General features: G+C 42.2%; 2 protein-coding genes across 2 annotated transcripts; both read right to left on the reverse strand.

The window, feature by feature from the left end:
* Positions 1–764: 764 nt before the first annotated feature.
* On the reverse strand, positions 765–7,142 carry LOC139667415 (proteasome subunit alpha type-6-like). The gene is made up of 7 exons (XM_071546869.1): positions 6,983–7,142; positions 5,898–5,992; positions 5,043–5,124; positions 4,228–4,383; positions 3,499–3,677; positions 2,651–2,745; positions 765–1,954 (listed from the first exon to the last, which is right to left on the reverse strand). Exons 1-7 carry the CDS (start codon positions 7,056–7,058, stop codon positions 1,897–1,899), a joined length of 741 nt encoding a protein of 246 aa, XP_071402970.1. The 5' UTR covers positions 7,059–7,142; the 3' UTR covers positions 765–1,896.
* A 755-nt stretch (positions 7,143–7,897) lies between these two features.
* On the reverse strand, positions 7,898–21,252 carry LOC139667593 (mitochondrial ribonuclease P catalytic subunit-like). Its single transcript, XM_071547087.1, has 9 exons — positions 21,175–21,252; positions 20,659–20,893; positions 18,621–18,907; positions 18,279–18,326; positions 17,568–17,700; positions 11,680–11,784; positions 9,046–9,194; positions 8,326–8,524; positions 7,898–8,103 (listed from the first exon to the last, which is right to left on the reverse strand). Exons 1-9 carry the CDS (start codon positions 21,219–21,221, stop codon positions 7,975–7,977), a joined length of 1,332 nt encoding a protein of 443 aa, XP_071403188.1. The 5' UTR covers positions 21,222–21,252; the 3' UTR covers positions 7,898–7,974.
* Positions 21,253–23,008: the final 1,756 nt, after the last annotated feature.

A 23,008-nucleotide genomic window follows, 5' to 3' on the forward strand; every position in this document is an offset into this window, starting at 1 on the left:
ACATTTAAAGTTTTTAAGTTTAGACAATATGATTTAAGACATTGTAAGACTTTTCCAGGACCTGCAGACTCCCTGATACAAAGCATTTAATGGCCTCGTTTAAACCATCATTGATTCGATGTGTACTGCAGTGTTATTTAGTGTGGAGTGGTGTCAGAAAAGTTGGCCACCAGTGAGTTTGCATTACAAATTTATCTATTTTGAGCTAACAAAGACAATGGCATCTCTCTTCATCTCCCCTCATTACAATAACTAGGCTTGTACAAAATATTGTGTGATGTTTTAAATGCAAGCACAAAAGACCTTTTTTTAACTAACCATAACCACAGGAAATTAATTCTTCCTGTTTAAACAGCCATGGAAACATCCAATCTGTTCCACAAAGGGCTAAATATAAGATTTGCTGTTATAGTGTAAATGCATACCAACGCAGCTCTTGCTTGCCAGACAATAGGAGCAGAAACAATGTCAGTGTAAGTGTTACATCCAGGATGGATACCCACAGCCCAACCAGACTGATCACACACAGACTCTGGTACAACCATGATGATCCTATTCTAAATGTTAATACAAATTGCAATTCATAATGACATTGCCTTTCAATAATTTAATTCTGAAGAAAATCCACTTCCTCAACTGACTGTAATGAAACTGAACCGAACCCAGCCAAAGTCCACATCCACACCAGCGAACTATTACCCCCACAGACCGTCTAAGGAAAAGACAACATGGAAGCTTTTGAGTTTGTCAAAAACATTGTATTTTAATAGAACTGCAGTAATGTACAGCAATGGCAGGAGAGTGTAGGGGGATTGGAGCAGAGGGAGAAAGGGAGGGAAGGGGAGGAGTTAACTCCAAAGTTAAATATTCAGCGACTTTACACGGACGTTGACATGAACAGACTCAAAACATGGGGGTGCGACGGTGGTGACGACGATGATGTCGAAGTGGGAGAATTACCCGCTGCTCTGCCCTGGGTTATTGAAAAAGTACATCAGAGCAGAAACATCATCTTGGACCAGTGGTTCCCAATGCTGGGCTACAGGAGGAGGGGAGGGGGGAGGGGGGGAGGGGGGGCATCAAGCCTCAGAGACTTCGAGACAAATGAATGAAATTACAGAGACACGCGGACCTTGGGAGTTGTGGCAGCCCTGAGGAAAAAAAGATGGTTGGGAAGCACTGTTTTAAACGCAGTGACTCGAGACCCTGCTGGACCACTGGGCCCTGGCTGACATTATATACTTGAAGAGGTATCAAGTGTCACTGTACAAACGACCGCACCCCCATCTTTGAATCTGCTGACGTCACTGTCCGGTCATCGACTCGATTTATTTCTAGTTTTTCAATATCTGGTGTTGCATTGTTTATTCATTTGTTATATACTTAAAAAAAAAAAATCGCTGTCCAGTCCTTGACGGCAGCATTCCTGGTGGCCTACACTGCAGCCGCAAGATATCAGACTCGAGTGTCGTACGATGGGTCTGATCTTTGGATGTCAAACGCTTCTCCAGGCTCTGTGAGATTTGGCAGCTGGCTGCAGTGAGGACGTCTCAGTGGGACTAGAAGGAGAATGCAGGCGGGGTCGGTATTAATATGGCCAGTCAGGAGTGGGGTGGGGGTTTGTTGGGGAGTCCCATAAAGTCAAGATGTGCTCTAGATCATGGGAACACATTCAGTGCATCTACAAAACAATCAGACTACATTGTTTTGCTTTATGTCCGACTCAACCTCAACCTGTGCCTGTGTTGTACACTCCCATCCTGACTGGACGACACCGACTCCTCCGTTATCCTCCTTCTAGACGAGACTTTTGTGTGAGGGGGGGGCGGGGCTTCTCTGGTGTTACCGTTCATCGTTCATTTCCTGGGTCACGGCAAAAACGGCCGCCCGGGTTCCTCAGTCTCTCTCGGACAGAGCCATCAGGTGAATGTCGATGTCAGACTCTGACAGAACCCTGGAACACACAGACGCACGTGTTAACACGCATGGTGGAGGATTTATTATGCCAGATTTTGCATGTCCATAATATGTAGAGAAACCACACGCCCATGTAAGCACTTACTTTAGTCTTACCCCTGCTTTTGGGAAACTTTACTTACAACACTGGTTTCTTTTTCTCATTTTTTAATAAGACTCTTTAATAGCATTCCTGAGCTTAGCATGTTTTTAGCACTAGAAGTACTAAAAGTTACTTTTAGCACCAGGATGCAAGACTTCAAACAAGCTGTCAATAGTTGCAGAGCAAAGGCAGGAGGAATGGCTTCCCCCCAAAAACCTGCTGAGTGTTGCAGGGCCTTACTGATTTCACATTTTATGATCTGTTGTCTTAGTGTCTTTTTATTTTGTTCAACAGTTGAACATGTTTTGTTGAAAGGCAAACGTTACATTGCTTTTCTTTTCTTTAGTGAAACTTCATGCATGCATGGTCGTTTTCAGCCAACACCCAACTTGACATTCTGTTACACGCAAACACACCTGGCAGCTTCCCAGTAAAACCACAGTCTGCTACCGTTGGCCACTGGAAGCTGTCTAGTACGACCAGTTTTCTACTCTTGGTCAGTGAACAACTAGGATCAGATTCCTCACTTCTGGATGAGGACATTTTCCCTCTCTCTTTCTCTCAGTCTCATGAAAATATTCACACACTCACCTGAATCTAGGTTCTTCTGTAGTGATAACTCCCACCTCCAGCTCAGAGGGCTTGAAGTCGATGGACAGAACGGTAGACAGACAGGAGATAGCCGTCTGTTTTGGAAGGAAGGGGGAGAGGAGAGGTGAAAAGGTTAAGCGTTGCGTCAGAGAGAAAGAGACATTTGGAAAAGTGGAAACTGAAGCGAGTGCATGACAACTCGTGCATGAGTGAGCGAATGTCAGTTTGCGTTCGCAAGTGTATCCAAGTGTGTGTTTCTGTAGATGTGCGTGCATCTCTTATGCTGCAGTTATACTGTAGCAGTATAGCAATAGACTGCAAATGGCATGTTCACTGTTTTCAAGAAAGACTCACATTATAGAAAGAAAGACTCACATAATACTATTGTGTCAATGTCAGGGCTCCCACCATGAAATTTCCTTTACTATGGCTTTGCATAACTAGATCGGCATGCTTCCACATCTTAAAAATTTGACTCCCTCCTGGCTTATTCTTGTTGTTTTTCTAAAGGAGTAAACAGTCTGGTTTCTATTACAGTTGGACTTTTGGTAGAGAAAAACAGCTGAAAACCACCGGCTAATGCAGTAAATGTGAAACGAGTTGGAAACACATTCTGCTATATTCCTGTAAAGCAACCCATTTGTAAAATTCCCTCATATTCCCATATTTCCCCAGAGAACTGATCAAATTCCCTGACTCTTCCTGTCTGGAATACACCTCAAAATTCCATGACATCCCGACCAGTACGGCTTTCTTTAGGCCACATTGTGATAATGCGTCTACCAGGTTTTCCATGAGTTTGAGAAGCCTGGTGTTACATGTAGTGTGTGTGTGTGTGTGTCCCATACCTCTATGGTCTGTTCGTAGGTCCAGTCCAGTTTCTTCTTGACCTTTTTCTCCAGGAAGCTGGTGGCTTCAGTCTGTTTGACTCCGGCTGCGGTGGCCTTAAAGCCACAGTAGTAACCGGCTGGATCGCACTTATACAGCTGAGGACCCATCTCCTCATCCACTCCTATCACTATCATACCTGGAGGAAGGAAACAAGGAAGCAAAGGGATGGTGGAAAGAAAGGCAGGATGATAGAAAACAATAAGAAAGAGGGAAAGACGTCTCTTAACACCTCTGGCTTCTTTGTCTTGTTTACAATGGAAAGGATGCTGTTGACAGCCGTGAGATTAAAATGTGTTTCAGTTTTGGCAGAAAGATGCTGAACTCCACATAGTAGGGAACCACAAACCGTGCTTTACCCAAACCGTCTTCTGAGTGCTGCTTGGCTAAAAAAGAGGTGGCCTGTGGTCTCTTTAACAACAGTTTTAACAATCCTGTACGAGAATGTTAGGGCTAGACCTTTACATTTGACCATTTTCAAGCCACCAAAAAAACATTCAAGATTCAGGCAGGGTTGAAAAGCCTCTGAAACAGAATTTAGACCATCATGGGATGCTTAAACTCTCCACTGAAGGCCATACTAATGAAACTGAGTAAAATCTTCCCACACAACACTGGTCAGACATACACATAAACAATCCTAACAGACATTTATCTCTCTGACACCCACACACACTCACACTACTCACAGCAGCCTAGCGGCCTCATCTCAGCGTTCTGTGTGTAGACCTGGGAGATGTCAGCCATCCGTTTACACAGCATGTCCACTGGGATCTCATAGCCGTACTTATACTTCCAGTTAGCTGCCTCGTACCGCGCCCTCTGGACCTGAGACCTGCTGTCCGCTGAGAGAGACACAAAGAGCATTTCACACAAATGAGGGAATGAATGAATGAATAAGCTGAACGCAATCAAACAACCTGAAGTTATTACAGAGAAAGGTTATGGCTGACTTAATTTATATGGCTTCAATAACAGCTAAGAAAGGACAGAAGCTGAAGGTTTTGACCACTTGACGGTCACCTTCATACCCCGTCCATCAGCCAGTCAGGAGAATTTGGCTCTGGAATAGTTTTTGCTATATGATGAATCTGCAAGTCATGTCGGGTCATTTCTTACCAGTCAGAGAGGCAACATGTTTCATACTGTTTTGAAATGGATAGGTAGTTTAATCGACTAATGTTCTGTAACGTGATCCCTGTAATGCTGAAAGGAGAGTAGGCAGGAGACTAATATTACACACTGATGGTATCTCTGTAGCTCTGAAATGACAGCCGACTATTTATAATGAAGGACACGTTTCCAGCTCCTAATAAGGACAATGGGGAACATGGCAACAATGAGGCAACATAGAGTGGATGGGCAATTTTTGCAAACAATTATCCATGACAGTAGTTTTTAATATCTTTGTTTCTTAAAGCCCACTCTCTTATCCGCACTGATTTTGTCTGATTTGCCTGAATTCACTGTCTATTTACCATCAGCTGGACAGGCCATCACTTACCAGTCATGCCAGACATGACACAGCCGATGCTCTCTGTGATTCTGAACAGATGTGTGACTGTAGCGGAATCCAACAGCTTGTCCTGAGGAAAAACATGAGACACAGACATTTCTAACAGAGCAACACACACCGCACACTCCGCCAGTGATGGACACAACATTTTTGGGAAACAATAACAGTAATGATAGCTGGGGAGCATAATCATTGGTTGTGCATGGCATGGAAATACAAACTGCTCCCTCACAAATATGACTCCAGATTAAGTTTCCAGAATTTTTTTTTTTACTTTTTTTACCATTTGAACAAAAAAAACTTTTAACCCCCATCTCAACTTGCATTAAAATCAACTATATGTAAAGAATGAATAGTTTACAAAGACTGAAAAGTAAGCATTATTAGAGAAATTAAAATCTGAAACATGATGCTGTGCATTAATAAATCAGCATGTCAATATTAGCTGATTTACTGACTAAGAAACTAGTGATCAGTATTTGCGACAAGAAGACCATGCGTCACTTTGCTACATGTAAACAAAAATTGACAACATTCACAACTTGTAAACGATTAGTTGTTAAAATGAATCCATTAATTTGCTCTACACTATGATCCTAACAAGAGAAATAATGCTCTCTATGTTACCTCCATCTCTGGAAATTTTAGTGCGTTATCATAACAGAGTGAGTGTGAGTGTAATAAAGCAATATGTGGGTGAAGCATAAACTTTGCTGCATGCTAGTTGAAAACAAATCCAATCTGATCTTCTGTGGTTTTAACTGATGGAGGTGAGAGAAGAACCTGTGTGTGTGTGTGTGTGTGTGTGTGTGTGTGTGTGTATAGCGTGTCATTTGTACTGACTGGGACTTTCTTCTGCGTGACGACCACAGCACAGTCCTTCCCTCGGACAGCTACGGAGGTCAGTCCTCCCTGGTTGATGGCTTTGAAGGCATACTCTGGAGACAGACAGGGGAAACAACACACTGCTCATTAGCTGCAACAGTCTTTTCTCAGGAACCAAACTCATTTTGTGGGTTGTTGTATAGACTAATGCCTCTTCATCTAAGCACCATCATCTATACAGCCTGTAATGGGTCAGCGTTTTGTTTCACTTGATAAGAGTACTAGTGCATTTACTGAACCCAGGTCTGCTGCCAGCCATTAACACAACCAGTCCATGGTTATGATGACTTGCAAAAGATCAGCCATTTTCTAGAACTGTCTGTTTAGTAATAGTATGTTTAACTGAACTAAATTGATTAAAACTTAATCAATTTAGGACCTGGGTTGAGACGTTTAAGAAGCCCTGCTCTACAAATTTTTGCCTGTATTTGAACTTAAAATCGATGAGATGTAAGACTACAACAGAGTCCTGTGAAAACAAAACGTAATACAACAAGCAAAACAGGTAATACATACCACATATATTAACAAGGCTTGCTGTATCTATTGGCAGTAATTACAGATTCACTTAGTGAACTCATTAGCTTAAATTAGCCACTTACATCACACTGACAGTATCGCTGGTGGCTGGATGAACTCTTAAAAGGCATTGTTGTATTACAACAGTCACCAACAGTGACAACGACTGAAAACGTAAATTTAGTTATAATAAATGTTACATTTACGTTCAGAATAACTAGAGACAGCATTAAAGTAATAGTGCATTTCTAGCTATGTTAGCACAACTAAGATTTTTACATGTTAGCAATAGTGCTAATGTAGCTAGCAAGCTGTATCTTGTTTGCAAATTATTTAAACTAAATAAACCCTATGTTAAGTAACGTTATATTAGCTTTCTCGTGAGTAACATTTGTGGTATGAGTTATTTTTCTAGGAAACTGTGAACGCTGAATGAGCTAACAAGAGATGCTAGCTTGGTTAGCCGGCTAGCCTGTGGTGATGACAGAGCAGGTTAAGTTTTCTTCATCTCTCCCAGTACTGACCGACTTGGTAGAGTCTTCCCTCCGGGGAGAAGATGGTGATATGACGGTCAAATCCCGCACTTGACCCCCGAGACATAGTAGCTGGTAACAACTGAGGTAAACCGGTGTAAAATAAAGTTGAAACTAGTATATTAGCTGACAACAGAAGAGAAACATGGAAAAGCTCCGCCCCGGAAGTGTTCTGTCAGAACGAGCCTTTGCATATCCGGGTCAACCGGCCGGCCAAAACTAAAACTAACCAACCAACTCTAGCACTAATTAACTAGCTAATTAACTAACCATTTGACCAAATGACTGATTAACCCTATCCCTAACAATTAACTAATAATAAGTAACTAACTAAATAATCGACTGACTGACTGAGTGACTAAGCCTAACCCGAACCCTTACTAAGAAACAAAGGCTAGCCATAATTGACTAGTCTTAAGTAACAAATGAATGAAAAAACAAACTAACCCTAGACCTAACTGACAAATTAATAAACTAATAGATAGGATAGAAATATAACATATTTCTACTACATAAATTTATTCTCATGTCTATTTTTTTCTATTTTTTCCTCAAGGTTTTATTTTGTTTCCTTGTGAAATACTGAATATTTTTCAACCTCCAGGCCTCTGATAATGAATCAAACAAACAGCCTGAAAAGGGAAAATCATTCTTGCTGTGATGGGACATGAACCAGGGCCTTCCGCTTCAGCACAGTCTCCCTTCTCACCACACCACCCTGCTGCCCCTTTGTATTGTTGTGATAACATACAGTATTATTAATAATCATCATCATCATCAAACCCAATTTCGATTTCTTATACATTCTAAGATAAATAAAAAAGTATGGGCTCTGCAATCGTGTTTGTTTAAACAAATATTTTATTTACAGGTCCACAGTTACAATCAAAGCATATGATCCTTGGAAATTATCTAGCACCAAAAATGCTATACTTCCAGTTGAGTCAATGTGTGTGTGTGTGTGTGTGTGTGTGTGTGTGTGTTCAGTGCATCTTGGTGAGGCACAGCCATCTCTGTGGTACTTCATAGCTGCTCCTGTCCTCCGTGTCATCATAGGGAATATGCCAAGAGCCTCCTGCTGTCTGGACTACGGTGTCATAGCTGGGAATGCTCTGAAACACACACACACACACACACACACACACACACACACACACACACACACAGAATAGAAAGTCAATGACAGCCAACACATAATCTAACATTTAGCTAATTAAAGAAATGTAGATTAGATACTAGGGGTAAAGTAGTTCACGTTTCTCCCTCTTTCCACTCCCTCCCTCCCTCCTCTCTTACGACCCTCCATCCCTCCATCTCCTCCTCCTCCTCCTCACCTGAAATCGGACCCTCCTGCCCACCGCGACGTGTCCATCCACCACCAGCTGGTGGCCTCTCTGCCACTTGAAGAAGAGCCGCCTGGTGGCTCCGTCCGGCAGGCAGGCCTTGTGGTCCCTCATCAGGTCCTTGCTCACGAAGCGACAGTGGTTCCCAGAATGCAACGTGGCGTACAGCAGGAAGGGGTCGTCCTCCGAACTGGCGGGCGGCGGGACGGAGAAACGAACAGACAGACGAGCAAGCGGACAGACAGGTGTGAGGTAAGTGCTTTAGAAAAAAAAACTCATGGTGGGATTACAATGCGCTGACTGTGAGTTCACATTCCTTCTATTCTATTCTTCTATTCAGCCATCCAGGGCTTTGCAGCGCTTTGCAGCCTGTGATCACTGCGACCAAAAACATTGGAGTTTTGCTTTTATTGAAAAATTGCAAAGCTATTTGTGGTATTTATGTTTATTTATGGGAAAAAGCGGGCAGACTGATCAAAACTGTGTGTCAAAGGAAGTTGCAACCAGATGAAATGTTTGACAATTTTGCAAAGAACGCTGCGTTTCCACAATTCCCCTCCGAGAAAAGATTCACTGGCGGCCGCTTAAATGTTCTCAGTAAAAAAGCCGGTGTGCTCTCTGCTGTGTGAGCTTCATGCTGTGTCTCTAAGTAAGGACTGAGTGCCTACTGTGTCTACTGTATGCTGTTCTGTTCCGTCAGCAGGTGCTTACATGTTTTCAGTGAAGAAGCAGTGGGCTTTCTGCTGGATCAGGTTCATGTTGTGTCTGTCCCAGGACCTGGAGGGCCGCAGCATGTGTTTCCTCCCCAGAACCAGCACCGTCTGGCCCTGGCGCTCCAGCTCCGACACCACCGCCAGCAACTGGGACACACACACACACACACACACACACACACACACGAGTCATATATGTTTTAGCATGTGTTTTCAGATCACATAAGAACACATAAGATCACTTTTTTGTGAATGAAAACACTCAAAGTTTGTCTGACTGTATATTTGAAAGGACTATTATTTTTCTGAAAGGACTTTTAGATATAGCAGGGACACACTCATATCTCTCTCTCTCTCTCTCTCTCTCTCTCTCAAGCAAACTGTGACTAACACTCTTCACAATAGAGTGCAACAGTAAAACCAAGAAACGCTTAACAGTAGTCAATCACAGAAAGTCAAACACACATATCAATCCATTAATCATTGGACATAAAATCCACAACTGCAACACCACTTTAGAGGATAATTTCTTCCTCTTGTCTCACCTTGTGACAGACTTCTGTGGCACAAAACCAACAGTTTTCTATTAGGGGGACGGTTCTTAAGTGTATATTTATAAGTGTATGTTACTATTAAATGTGTGGAAATTAGCTGCTGTCATATTTAACGATAATGTGGCTCTGACTCCACCTCAAAACGTCTTACATCATATTACCAGAAGTCAAAGCCTCAAAAAGGTCTTGAATATGGTTATATGTAGTTATATGTATGGTAATATATGTTCAGCTTTAGAGACCTGTTTTATCGATCAAGCAGATATTCTGATCGGTCTGCAGCTGTTTTCATTTTCATGTTAATTTCAATTGGGTCACTGGTTTCTTATTTCTTTCTTACTGGCATTAAAAAGTCTTAAAAACAAGGTTCCCCCCATGGCCCCGATATCAAATTCCTTGACTTTTCCATGACGAAAAATAACCTAAAAATGTTATTCCTCCTTGGTTTGTTACTGTTGTTTTTCTGAAGGGGTGAACAGGCCGGTTTCCACTACAGCTGGGCAGAAAACCACCATCTAATGCAATGAAAGTATGAAACAGGATGTAAAAGTCTGCTATTTTCCTGTCAAGTGACCCATCTGTAAAATTTCCTGATATCCGCAATCCGCTGCACTTCCCCAGACAATTTGATCAAATTCCCTGACTTGCCCTGTCTGAAAGAAACCTCTTAAATTGGATATAATTCCTGTAAATGTACCAGGAATTATACTTTTCATTTCTCTGTTTCTAGTGCCAGGCTGTATCTGGATTCTGTCTGGGGTTTCCTCAGTTCAGCATCGGTCACGACGGTCAGGGAGCGTGGCGCTGTTTAGGGTCAAATACGTATTGCAGGGTTATTTTGGGATTTTGTTATTTCTCTCTCTCTCTCTTTCTCCTCTCATCCTCCCAGGACAGTCAGTCCATTGATAAGTCCGGTTCCTCTGCTGGGAACTTCCCTCGCTCTGGACTGCCGGCCTCAGACATCGACAAATCTATTATGCGACATTCTCCTATTTTTGTTTTTTTATTTAGTCTCCATCTTTGTTGCTCAGCCTCGTTGCTGTGGTGTTTCTGCTCTGCTCTTCCCACAGATCACCTGTCAATCAAACAGTGTGTCCAGCACTGTGACGTCTTCCTCCTTGGATTTGCTGTTGATGCAGTTTGACTTTCTCTTCTCTTTGTCTGTTCAGCCATGGTGGCTATCGCTGCTCATGCTAACTACCCAGTTCTTCTTCTTCTGTTTATTCCAAACGAACCGGCAACGTAAAATGCATCATTTCCCATGCGCTAGAGGATTTTTTCCCAGGAAAGAGCTGCCAAACTCTGGGTGTTTAGAACAGACAATGTAAAAGCTTTCATCAACTGGATATAGGTTGAATCACTATTGCGTATCGATATATCGATCGGTGAGAAAGAGTAGCAAAACATACATTTATTTATATAAAAATGCCGGCGTTTATTACTTTAAAAACACAAGATAGTGAAATATGTTTATCCGTCTCTCTGCTCTGCGTCTTCTCCTCTGTCTTGCACACACACATTTGACAAGAAATTTCTGCTGATTTAAAACACACAGAGTTTAGAGCAGAGAGACAGACTGACAGTCAACTAGGCGACCACACACACACACACACACACACACACACACACACACACACACACATTCAGACACAGACAGATGTGTGGGCAGGCAGACAAGTAGGCTAGGTGTTGCTGAAATAGGGCAATGGACAGTAATAAAGATAATCTCCCCAACTGCACACACACTTGCACTCTCACTCACACACATACACCTTGTATGGTTAGTCATAGCACAACAGGCAGAAAAGCCCCTCAGTTGGACAGACACTCATGTAGGAAGAAACCACTAAAAACTAAACTAAAACTCCTACCGAGCCTATTCTGAGTGTGTGTCTGTGTGTGTGTGTGTGTGTGTGTGTGTGTGTGTTGTGTGTGTGTGTGCGTACAGGGTAGACAGGTAAATTCCTGTTTTCCCTCTCGTTTCGCCCTTAAACATTTGGTTATCCCCTTTCAAATCACACTTTTTGTGTGTGTGTGTATGTGTGTGTGTGTGTGTGTGCGTGCGTGTGTATCGTCACCGTCTCTGACTGCTTGGCCCTCGTGATATTTGCAACATTGAGTCCATCTACGACCACATCAAACGGCGGCTTCTTCTTCACAAAGGTCTTGAATCCCTGCAACTCCTACACGAGAGAGAGAGAGAGAGAGAGAGAGAGAGAGAGAGAGAGAGAGAGAGAGAGAGAGAGAGATCAGTGGAGATGGGGGCAAGATAATAAGAAATCTCCCCCTGTTCTATTAAAAACAACAGTGTATCCCAGATGTTTTAGTCAAGTTGCTTAGTCTCAGTTTCATAGAGCTAATTGGGAAAGAATAACCATTAGTAATCCATGTATATTGTGAAGCATGATGATTCATGATGACTGTGATTTACTCAGACTCTTGTTTACTTGTAAAAAGTTATGTAAGGGTAAATGACCTCAGTCAGTGATCATTATAAGGAAAACAACCACCAATATAAACAAAAATCAATGATATTTTCAGAAAAACAAAACAAAAAAACCCTTAAAATACCCTATCCTTATATAACTTACATCAGCTTGACACCTCTCACTGTAAAGTATACCATGAATTTATGTAATTTAACCATAGAGAGTATTTTACAATGCAGTGTGTAGTCTCCAATTGAATTCATTCATTCATATGGATGCATTAAAATGCAGCAAGGCTGAGAACAACATGATAAACAATATGAGGATGCGTGTGAGCTGCAGCTTACTGGAAGACAATTTACGAGAATTTTTCACCACACAGCACTAAAAAATGACTACTTTATATAATCTGCAGATCATGGTCAATAGATGCTGCGGTTCTTTAATCGTTCATCGGGCGTGGCGGAAAATTACCTCAATTTAAAGTCACAGTCATTTCAGGAAAGAAAGAGTACAGAGTCCAAAAAAATCGGAAAATGTGTTGACGTCGAAAACCCTTTTTGAGCTCACTGAATATAACAGCAGATTTATTCATTTTTGGGAAATTATTCTCCAAGTTTTTGTGGGCCTGACTGACTGGAAAGCTGAGAAAATGCCTGACTGAATATGTACAGTACATTAGTGCACACCTCTCTATAAAAAGCAAAGTGTTTGTTCCTTATTGTGGCCGGGGAGCATGGCTGAACCCCAGCTGTGGACTGACTGACCTGACGGCTGGCTGCTTTTCTGACTCACTGATCACAAGACGCCTAACTGTAATAAATCTACCTGCTGTTTCCTTCTCAGAACTGACATGACAGAGTGCCAGCTAACAGCCTGACTGACAGGAAGATACGCTGTGCTAAAGTGCACAGTACAGTAAGCGTTCTAACATGGGGGTTATTTGGCACTTGACCGCCATGAAAACCAGAATATAATCTACTCACCATGATCAGATGCAGCTGGACGAGTTTGTCGCGTTTAGATTTTTACTTCCCATTCATTTGAATAAGGCACGAAAATACAGTAGAGTGAAAACTGACATTTAACACGTTGGTGAACAGATTCAACAACAGATCCTGCTGCTGTGATTTTCAACTAACTACGGGTCCAACATTTTAGAACATCATTTCACCAAATAGTATTTTTATTGATAGAAAAGAACACAGCAGAGGGATACCGTTTAGGAGAGGTAGTTCCTGCTTGGGAGACCGGATCTACATTTATTTTTAAATACTAATTTTAGTGTAAACCAAGAATAGAAATGCAAAATGATGAAGGAACCAGGACTGCTTTGTTGTCTTAAAAGCAGGATCTGTAGTTGAATCTGTTCACCAACGTGTTAAATGTCAGTTTTCACTCTATTTTCTTGCCTCATTCAAATGAATGGGAAATAAAAATCAGAACGCTACAAACTAGTCCAGCTGCATCTGATCTTAGTGAGCAGTTTATATTCTGGTTTTCACGGTGGTGCCAAATAACCCCCATTTTTAAAACTAAGTGGAATATTACTTTAAATATTGAACCTAGACTGATGTTTCCAAGCTAATATGACAAAATGTGACCTACTTTTACACTACTCAGCTATATATACTGTGTTAGGTCACACTTTTATTTGGATAGTCTGATGCTGACGCTCAAGTTTCTATTGAGTGACTATAATGTGTCACTAAAACGTCAACTGAGTTTCAGGTGAGACTCACAACAGCGTGAAAATGAGTCTATATGTATTCAGTGTCTGAGTCAGGGTTATATAGTCTGTAGGGATGCAGCGAATATTAATTTCTCACAAACTGCAGGCCCGTTTGAATCTTCTCGGCCACCTTTTGGGTCTTGATTGAGTCTTTGAAAAAAACACTGCGGCATGAGAGGAAAGTTGTGCAGCTTAGATTAAGGCTCCAGCAGGGGAACATTGGTGGTACTTTCACTTTTAGATAGCAGCAATATGGAAATAGGCTGCTGTGAATTCCCCTGGACTGACAATTCTCACACACACACACACACACACACACAAAGTGCATGCACGCACACACACACACACACACACAAACAAAGGGCAATAATATATATAAATGTCTGCTAAATAAGGTGTTGTTGGTGTTCCAATATCTCATTTTTTCATTGCTTTGGTTCAGAGCAATTACACACACACACACACACACACACACACATACACCTATGACACAATACCTGCTACCACTACAGTGTGTGGTTTCACACTGGGTAGAGTGGGGTGGTGTGTGTTTGTGTGTGTGTGTGTTGGGTGGGGGTTATTACAGAGAGACTGAGGTGGGGGGAGGGGAGAATGTAGAGCGCAAGACTGATGGGTGATGGACGGAGATATAGAAGTGAGGAGAGAGAGATGGCCGACGGAGGACGGGTGAGTGATGAAAAGAAACGAGTGGAAGAGAGAGAGTCGGCAGAGGAAAAAAAGAGAGAGAGAACGAGAGTGGGAGCGGGAGACAGAGAGAGAGAGAGAGAGAGAGAGAGAGAGAGAGAGAGAGATAGAGAGATAGAGAGGGAGGGAGAGAGAGAGAGAGAGAGAGACAGAGAGAGAGAGAGAGAGAGAGAGAGACGGAGAGAAAGTCCAGTATAATTATCCAGGGACTTTCCAGCGCTGATATGTGAAACCAGCTCATTGTGCCACTGGGGATAATATGACTGCACACACACACACACACACACACACACATTCACACTGCATTTACGCACACGTACATAAGCACAGTCTCCCACATATGCGCGCCATAATCACACATACCATAATATTATTATGAAAACTAACCAAACTGGATTACCACTGACCTACATAACATCCACATGCCAAAAACAAAAGGTGCATCATGCCTGACTTTCTGATACTTTTCAGGGTTCCACTATTTCATGCACTATATATATAGATTTTTTTTTATATTTATATATTTGATTCTATATTACTTACTTATATTGATGTATATAGCACATATTTCCTATTTAGTAATCCATATGTAAGTAAGCAATCAATACAGTAAGTAACATCTGTAAGTATCAACTGCAGGTAAATCCATACATATAAGTAATCCATACTCTTTCCCATGCTTCCCACTCATAAACACTACCTAACATGCAGCATGTTTATTTAACCCCACAATTGTTTAGATTTTGTTTTTAGTTTATATTGTTCTGAGTGTTTTTATTGCTTTTATTGTTTAAATTCTATTTTTTCCCTACTGTATCCTATTAATTTTGCTGCCAGTGACCCGGTTTTCCCACAAAGACCATTACATTTTCATCTTATCTTCATGTTTCATACTATAATAGTGCAGCCTGATTTCACTATGCCATATTTCATTATCTTGTGAGTCACCTGTCTATTATTGGTGAGGGTTTTATCTCGGATATTGCAGGGAAGCGAACCCAAAGTTATGAAACAGATCATTGGGCCTATTCTTTGTCATGCATTTGTTGACTGCATGGTGTGCAGTAGCAGTAGTAGTAATAGTAGTAATAGTAGTAGTGGAAGTTGTAGCAGTAGTAATAGTAGTAGTAGTAATAGTAGTAATAGTAGTAGTGGTAGTAGTAGCAGTAGTAATAGTATTAGTATTAGTATTAGTATTAGTATTAGTATTAGTATTAGTAGTAGTAGTAGACTTAGTTGCAGATCCTGTATATATCCATTTTATTTCTTTTTTTTTTCCTTTTTATTTCCTATGATTGTTACTGTTGTATTGCAGTGTAACATGCATTGTACTGAACTGAAATGAGTTAAAATAACACATTAGAAGACTGTATTCTTCATGGGGAAATGAGTGTTGCAGCCGATTCTTTACATACTAAAAAGACATTAGTCAGACACACAGATAGCACATTGTGTATCTGTATGGGTATATAAAGTTTGTGGTTATGTTGCGATAGCGTTGTCTAGCCTGAACAAAGGAAGCTACTGCTGGCAGAATAAAACATTATATGCTGATAGGTTAGTCACCTTGAAACAGTGCACGTTATACCTGATTAGCATACTGAATGGACTGCAAAAATGTGTTTCGGGCTGTGAGAAAGTGACTCTCTAAGTGTGAGAATACAGGTCGGCCGTGCTGAAACTCGCCACGTATGAACACAGCTTCTCTCCCTCTCTTCCTCCATCTGTCCCTGTTTCCCTCCCCGTTTTGGCGTGTGTTGCCTCATTGTTGTCTGAAGCACTCTGTTTGCCCTTAAAATCAATTGCTCCAAATGGGGGGGGGGGGGGATTAATAAAGTGGAGCTGAATTGAATGTCTGTCTGCTCGGCGGGAGGTACAGTAGCCGTGGTCTGGACTGATTCACATGGAGCTCCGCATGCTGGAAATCCCCTCATTTGGAACTGACTGTTCCATCAACAAACTCCCACCCCCAACGACTGAAAAAGAGAGAGGGAGATATTTCCACATGGAGAGGTATGCGCACTTGCTCTCTGTCCATAAATTAAAAATGAAATATCATTAACTTGATATAGCTAAGGTTTGTTTTTGGAACTATTTCAGGTGAGCAACCACAAATTCATCCACTGCTCAGTGACTTTTTCAGCTGCACAGTCTTGCATCACCCACCACCTTCACTTCCAATGGAAACAGGGAAAGTAGTTCCTGCTAGTTCAAAATGTTAGTTTTAGATCAGATTTTGTGTAAATTTTACAAATCTTCTACACAAAACTGCCAGGCTTAGCTGCATATCATTTAAGATTGCTTACCATTTAGCTTTAAAGCTGCTACAAGTTCTCATTTTCTCACTTTTGCGATAAAGCTAGTTGCCTACTATCACTCAACATAGTGTATGCTAAAATGTTAGCATGGAGCACCAGAGAGAATGATCTACCGGGGACAAATTTTGGTGTCTGTATTCTCATCACATAACGGTTTAACTGACCAATGAACCAATCTCCCAAAAACTTGGTGTGTTCCTTTAAGATCATCGAAGAACCCGATCTAAACATCTATTTTATACGTTGTCAACAGACTTTAAAATTGTAAAAAAATACAACCAGATATCAGACTCATGCCAAGCAAAAATTGAGAGACTAAATAGACTAGATAACCTAGCTGCACTACAAAACCAAATGAGTTTATAATAAGAGTCCGACAACTGAAAGACCCACTGTATCATCTTCTGCTTCTCAGACTGCATTAATGAATATCAAGGTCAGACCAGTCTCGAGAAACCTATCAATCGTCTTTGAACTGTTAATGGTGTTAACAGTTTAAACTGTCTGAACTACATTTCCCTTCAAGTTTCCCCTGAAGCTGCATCAAAAGGGGATCTGTTCACGAGCCGCTTTCCCTCTCACTCATCCAGAAAGTGAAAGCAGCTGTTCTGAGCAGCACAGAGTCTGTTAAACCTGCTTCAATTAACCTCAACTGCCCGGTTACTGCATGTGTAGCGCTGACGCCACCTAGTGGGGGTTAGGAGAGGAACTTAGGGAGGTTAGGGAGAGGATACCCTGCTTTACATAAGTGTATGTATGTGTGTGTGTGTTGTGTGGTGTACCTCGGGCGTGGTCTTCTTGAAGACATCTCGTCCCTGGATGATGTCGGTCATGACTCGGTCTTTCAGCTGTTGGTACTCCTCATTAGTCAGCTGGATGGACTCTAACTCGGACCCGCAACACCTACACACACCTCTAAACACACACACACACACACACATACACATGAATGATTGAACACACCATCACTCAAACATATACACAAATATACACACACATACAGACACACAAAGGCATGCAAGAAGAAACATATGCCACAAAAAAGGGTGCATGCAAGTAAACATACATAAAAACCTGCAGGTACATATAGATAAAGTGAACACACTTCACTACATGCTCTCACCTAAGACTGGACTGTTGACACTATACGATCCATTATGCATATTATACATCATTTAAATTTTGTTTATGTTGTACAAGGTTAAAGATGTAATAGATTCCCTCTGAAGGAGTGTGTAGGTATGGATGGTACAGTATGTGTGTATCTGTACATATGGACAGATAGAAATGTATATGAGGATATGTATGAATATAATTATAGATAGATGTACAGTATGTGGATAGCAATAGGTTGGTGGGTGGGAGAAAACTTCGAATATAGAGTTGTTAAATGGAAAAATGTCAATAAAATCTTTATGTATATATATATATAGATGTATATAAAATAAGCTGCTATGAAGGCATCATGATCAAGTGGGATGCAATGTATTTACTTCGGGGTAACGCTGGTCCAACTTCCTCTCCATTTCTGCCCTGCAAGACTGAAGACAGGGAGGGAGAGAAAGACAGAGAGGAGAGGAGGGACAATGAGAAAAAATACGTTAAGGAGGATGAAAAAGGAGAGAGAGAGAGACAGCCAAGAGGAAAGAAGGGAGGGAGAACAAACGACAGAAAACTAGGTCAGGCGTGGGCGTCAACAGGGTATGACGAGGTGTGGAGCTCACCATACCTTACCCTGAATCTAATATTCTATCACATTGACCAAATTATAATTAATCTTAATCATAATCTTAATAATAATCTTGTCAGTCATGTTTATCACATTCTGGTCGTACCTCTCGAACCAGGTCTTGATGCTGCCAGCCAGGCTCTGCTGGGGGTAAACCTGGTTGTTCCTCATGTAGAGCAGAATGCTCAACAGCCTCTCCTGGAAATCAGACCGGGACAAGCCCTCCGCTTCCTCCCTCGCTCCTCCTTTAAACAGAGCGTCCCACGTCTCGTGCTGTGGGCTCAGTCCCTTTTCGATGACCTCATCATAAAGCGCCCAGGCGGTGGCCGCGTCGCCGTGCAGCAACGCCCCGGCGATGATGTCGCCGTAGTTGCGTGTTGATGGGGTAAGGACCTGTTGGGATGACAACAAAACCATGTAGAGAGTAGGGTTAGACTCATATATCTATATTTTATTAAATATCAGATATTGGCCAGTCAGTGTCTTCCACCTCCAATATGATGTGGTTCTGACCATAGCTGTAAAACCTGCAATTGCACATTTTATTTAGCCATTTAATTGTTCAACTGTTTTTTATAAATTAACTCTTCATTTACAGGCTTAATGTATCCCAGAGTTTCTCCTACCATTGAATAGGTAGGGGGGGGGGTCGCAAGCTGCAAACCCTAAAATAATTTCATTATCCTGGGTTTCAGTGGAGAGTTTTAGTGTCCCATGATGGTCTGAATGCTGTTTCAGAGGCTTTTACACTCTGACAAGAAGAAAATTCTGGAGGAAACACTGAATCCTTGTGATTTTTGCCCTGTAAATAGTGACATTTTAAATTCTTAAATATTGGAAGAAAATATTGGCCATCCAAATATATCAGTGTTGGTATTGGACTTCAAAAACCTATATCAGTTGAAGCCTAGGACAGAGTATGGGTTTCTTCCATGCACCATTCTGCATCCCCATGAATTCAAAATCAAATTAAACCAAATTCGTACTAGTGGAAGTACAAAATGGCAGCAAATAGGACCTTGGATTGACTGGAACTAAAGCAGAGACAAAAAAACAACAGCAACAACAAACATTCAAACAGGGGGGTGTAAGGTAGTAGCACTTAAAAGTGTATGTGAGCACGGGAGAGGAGGAGAGAAAAACAGAGAGGAAAGAGAGGAGAGAGGAGACAAGTACAAGGAGGGGTGAGGGGAAAAAGAGATAAACGACAGAAAGAGAGAAAGACAGGAAGAGACACAGAGAGATAAAGAGAGGGAAAACAGCCCTATTTTTAGCGTGATGACAATGCATTTTTGACATGATCCAATGGGTTGTGAAAGAGTTTCATAAGAGCCGAGGGTGGCAGAATGTTCTCGACCTACAGAGGAACCTAGTTCAATGAAAGCGAAAACATCAAAATCACGAAGTGTATCAAATTACTATTCAAATTTCAGTAATAATATTAGCAGTTATCAATCAAAAAAACGTTTCTTTACTCCCTCTATATATATCAGATTAAGGGTGAACATCCAAAAATTATGATTATAGTGGTGGCAGTGGTGGCCTAAAGGTTAGAGAAGCCAGCTTGTGACCGGAAGGTCGTCGGTTCAATCCCCCGGACCGGCAGGATAAATCTTGGTGGGGAAAGTGAAAAGCAGCTTGCCCCTCCCTCATTACCACTGAGGGGCCCTTGAGCAAGGCCCTTAATCCCAACCGCTACAGTGGAGCTGCTCAGTGGCAGCAGATCAGACTGTGGTTGTACTGGTCAGCTTCCAGGTGTGAATGTGTGTGTGAATGTGATCAGGGTGTTCCTGAAAAAGAGAGCATTGCTCTCAGTGAAACTCCCCCTGAATAAATAAAGGTGAAAAAAAAAAAAAAAAAAAATCTCCATTCCCCGATTCGTTTTCCTCAGAATTAGTCGTTTCCCTCTCACACTAAGCTAGAAAAAGTGCAACAAGAACATTGGACGTCAACACAATTTGGTTCCCCTAATCATTCACAGGCTTATCCAGATTTCTTTAAGGGAAGAAAGGACGCAACTAGGCTTGGGCGATATCCAAAATTGAATATTGCGATGCTGTCCTGCCCGGGAGGGGTGTAATGGAAAAGTAGCGGCGGTATAATAAAATACTGCAACAATATAACTCTAGAATTGAGTCAGTCACCTTGTTAACCTCCTGCAGGACGCTGACGGCCTCCCTCCACCGCTCCGTCCGGCTGAAGGACTTGATGAAGAGGGTGGAGGCTCCCGTGTCCAGAGACGGGAAACTGCCCCGCATGATGCCGTAGACATCGAACGCCTCGTCGTCGTGGCCGCCGTGCACGCACAGCATCAGGTACCGGAGCAACATCTGGTAGGACAGCGTCCCCGTCTCCGTGGCGACAAACGTCAGCAGGGACCTGAGGCAGAAAGGTGTGATGGGGGGGAAAAAAAATGTGAGGATTTTCTGTTGACTTTATATATTCATTCCCTAATACCCCAACACCTATTAATATACACAGTGAGGCATCATGGTAAGAACATGCAACATGGTAAGAACTGTAATAGTAAGGCATAAGAAGAGACTGGTAGCATCACCAGCCCATTAGTGGTACCACACAAGTCCAGAAAATGGCCTGCAAAGACCCCCCCCCCCCCCACACACACACACACAAAACAACACACTCCCTCCTCCTCTCACTTGGCGATATCCAGCTCGGCCCCAGAGCGGAACAGCGCCGCCATCATCTGGACCTCGAAGTGTTGCGGATTGGCCGACGACTCTCTCAGCTTCCTCCACTCGGCAGCCGAGAGCGGCCGCTCAGGAGGCGGCACCCTCCCTGTGAGACAAACATTTTTCGTTTCAGCGGATTACACTATAAAGATGAATATGTTTAGGGTTTTCTACAGCCTCCCTGCTTTATAAGGACAGAGAACAGTGGAGAGAGTTAGGGGGCCAAAGGTCGCCACCTGTCAAAGGGGTGAAATCAAGTGGACTTGGACCTCATGACGCACTGGAACCTCATTTATCCAAACTTTCGACTTCCAAACTGAGCAGGAATAATGAACAAAATGATGTGGAAATATGTGATGATCCATAATTTGAATTGCCTTGTTCACATGCACAATTAAATGCATTTCAGCTATAAATTCTTAATAACCTCCATTCACAAGGCGTTGAGATGAGTGAGGTTCTTCTACAAAACACAACACAGAGAGAATGAGTAACATGCTCACATGCCCTGTCTGAAAATATATATTACATCTTAATGTGTGTAGAATACAGTAGAATAAGCTTCAGTTCCTACATCGCCAGAAATTACAAGCAACCAAATATAAGGAGAGCAAAGTTCAGGGCAGTTGCAGTCTCTCCTACCTGCTCCTCTAGCTGCTCTCCCTGCAGGCTCCTCCCCCCCCTCCTCCTCCTCCTCCTCCTCCTCCTCCTCCTGACAGGCCGAGGCTGCTTTCCTCCTCAGCATCTCTGCCGTCCTCTTCGCCGTCCCAGCGGCGAACACCGACTTGGGGAAGGAAGGCCTCTGTCTTACCACCGATGTACCGTCCCTCCGTTCCTCTTCCTCTCTGTGCCTGATGGTTTTATTTTTAAATCCACCCGGTCCGTCGGTCTGCCCCCTGATCCTTCTGTCTGTCTGTCTACTAGGCTTAGTGCCATCGGTGCACAGAGTCCGAGGTGCAATAGGCAGCTTTGGTGATTTTGACAGAGAAGCCACAGTCTTTATGGTGAAGAGACCTGAGCTTCCTTGGTGGAAGACAGGGTTTAGGGGCTTCAGGCATATTCTGGCTTTGGATATCAATCTGGAGCCCATTTTAGGTTGTCAAACCTCAGGACTAGCTGCCTGATGATAACTAAATGTAGATTATTAGCTTATTAAGACGCACATTGGTTCTTACCACGTCAGCTGCAATCCTGATTTTGCATACCACACACACAAACTGTCATAACTGTAACTGTAATACTCTAAAACAGCTAACTACAGAACTAGCACAGATACCTAGCTAGTGTACACTAATGAATAACCCTGGAAAGGACTAGCTAGCTTACTACTGTTGCTAGCATGCTGTCAGGCTGTCAGACTTTAGTTACTTAAAGACAACTATCCTTCTGTTATTGGCAACACGACTTTATAGTTATCATCATTTAAAGGCGACTCACACGTCCCTTCGTGATACAAGGTGAGGAATTAATTCAGCTTCTTTCTTTCAACATAACTTCAGGGACACACAGCCATGAATGTATTGCAGGAGGGCAGGAGGCATGATTTAAGTCGCACACCGTGACGTCATCAACACTTGACAGCTATTTGTTCAGTTTGTGAGCTGCGTCAAGTTTTCAGAGATAGCCAGAAAAAGACCGGAAAACCGACGATTTTGCCTTCAAAATAAAATCACAAATTTGTGACTGTTGATGTGTACAGAACATTTTGGAAAAAAACAGTTATATATTCATTTGATACAGCTTTCTAAGTTTTTTGTCACCTTTTGTATTGTGTGTTATTCGAAAAACCTTGCGACCACGA

This window comes from Centroberyx affinis, unplaced genomic scaffold (genome assembly GCF_046629955.1).
Source record: "Centroberyx affinis isolate AG114_WGS23_722 - 3 ecotype Tasmania unplaced genomic scaffold, CSIRO-AGI_Caff_v1 ptg000267l_1, whole genome shotgun sequence".
In the NCBI taxonomy this organism is placed as follows: Eukaryota; Metazoa; Chordata; class Actinopteri; order Beryciformes; family Berycidae; genus Centroberyx; species Centroberyx affinis.

Coding starts and splice junctions, on each gene's coding strand:
- LOC139667415 (XM_071546869.1), bottom strand. CDS start 7,058: ATGTCTCGGGGGTCAAGTGCGGGATTTGACCGTCATATCACCATCTTC. Junction 3,678..4,227: donor GATGAGGCCGCTAGGCTGCT/GTGAGTAGTGTG, acceptor TCCTTCCTCCAG/GTATGATAGTGATAGGAGTG. Junction 2,746..3,498: donor CCTACGAACAGACCATAGAG/GTATGGGACACA, acceptor CTTCCAAAACAG/ACGGCTATCTCCTGTCTGTC.
- LOC139667593 (XM_071547087.1), bottom strand. CDS start 21,221: ATGATGGCGGCGCTGTTCCGCTCTGGGGCCGAGCTGGATATCGCCAA. Junction 18,908..20,658: donor TCCTGCAGGAGGTTAACAAG/GTGACTGACTCA, acceptor TCATCCCAACAG/GTCCTTACCCCATCAACACG. Junction 11,785..17,567: donor TCAAGAAGACCACGCCCGAG/GTACACCACACA, acceptor TCTCTCGTGTAG/GAGTTGCAGGGATTCAAGAC.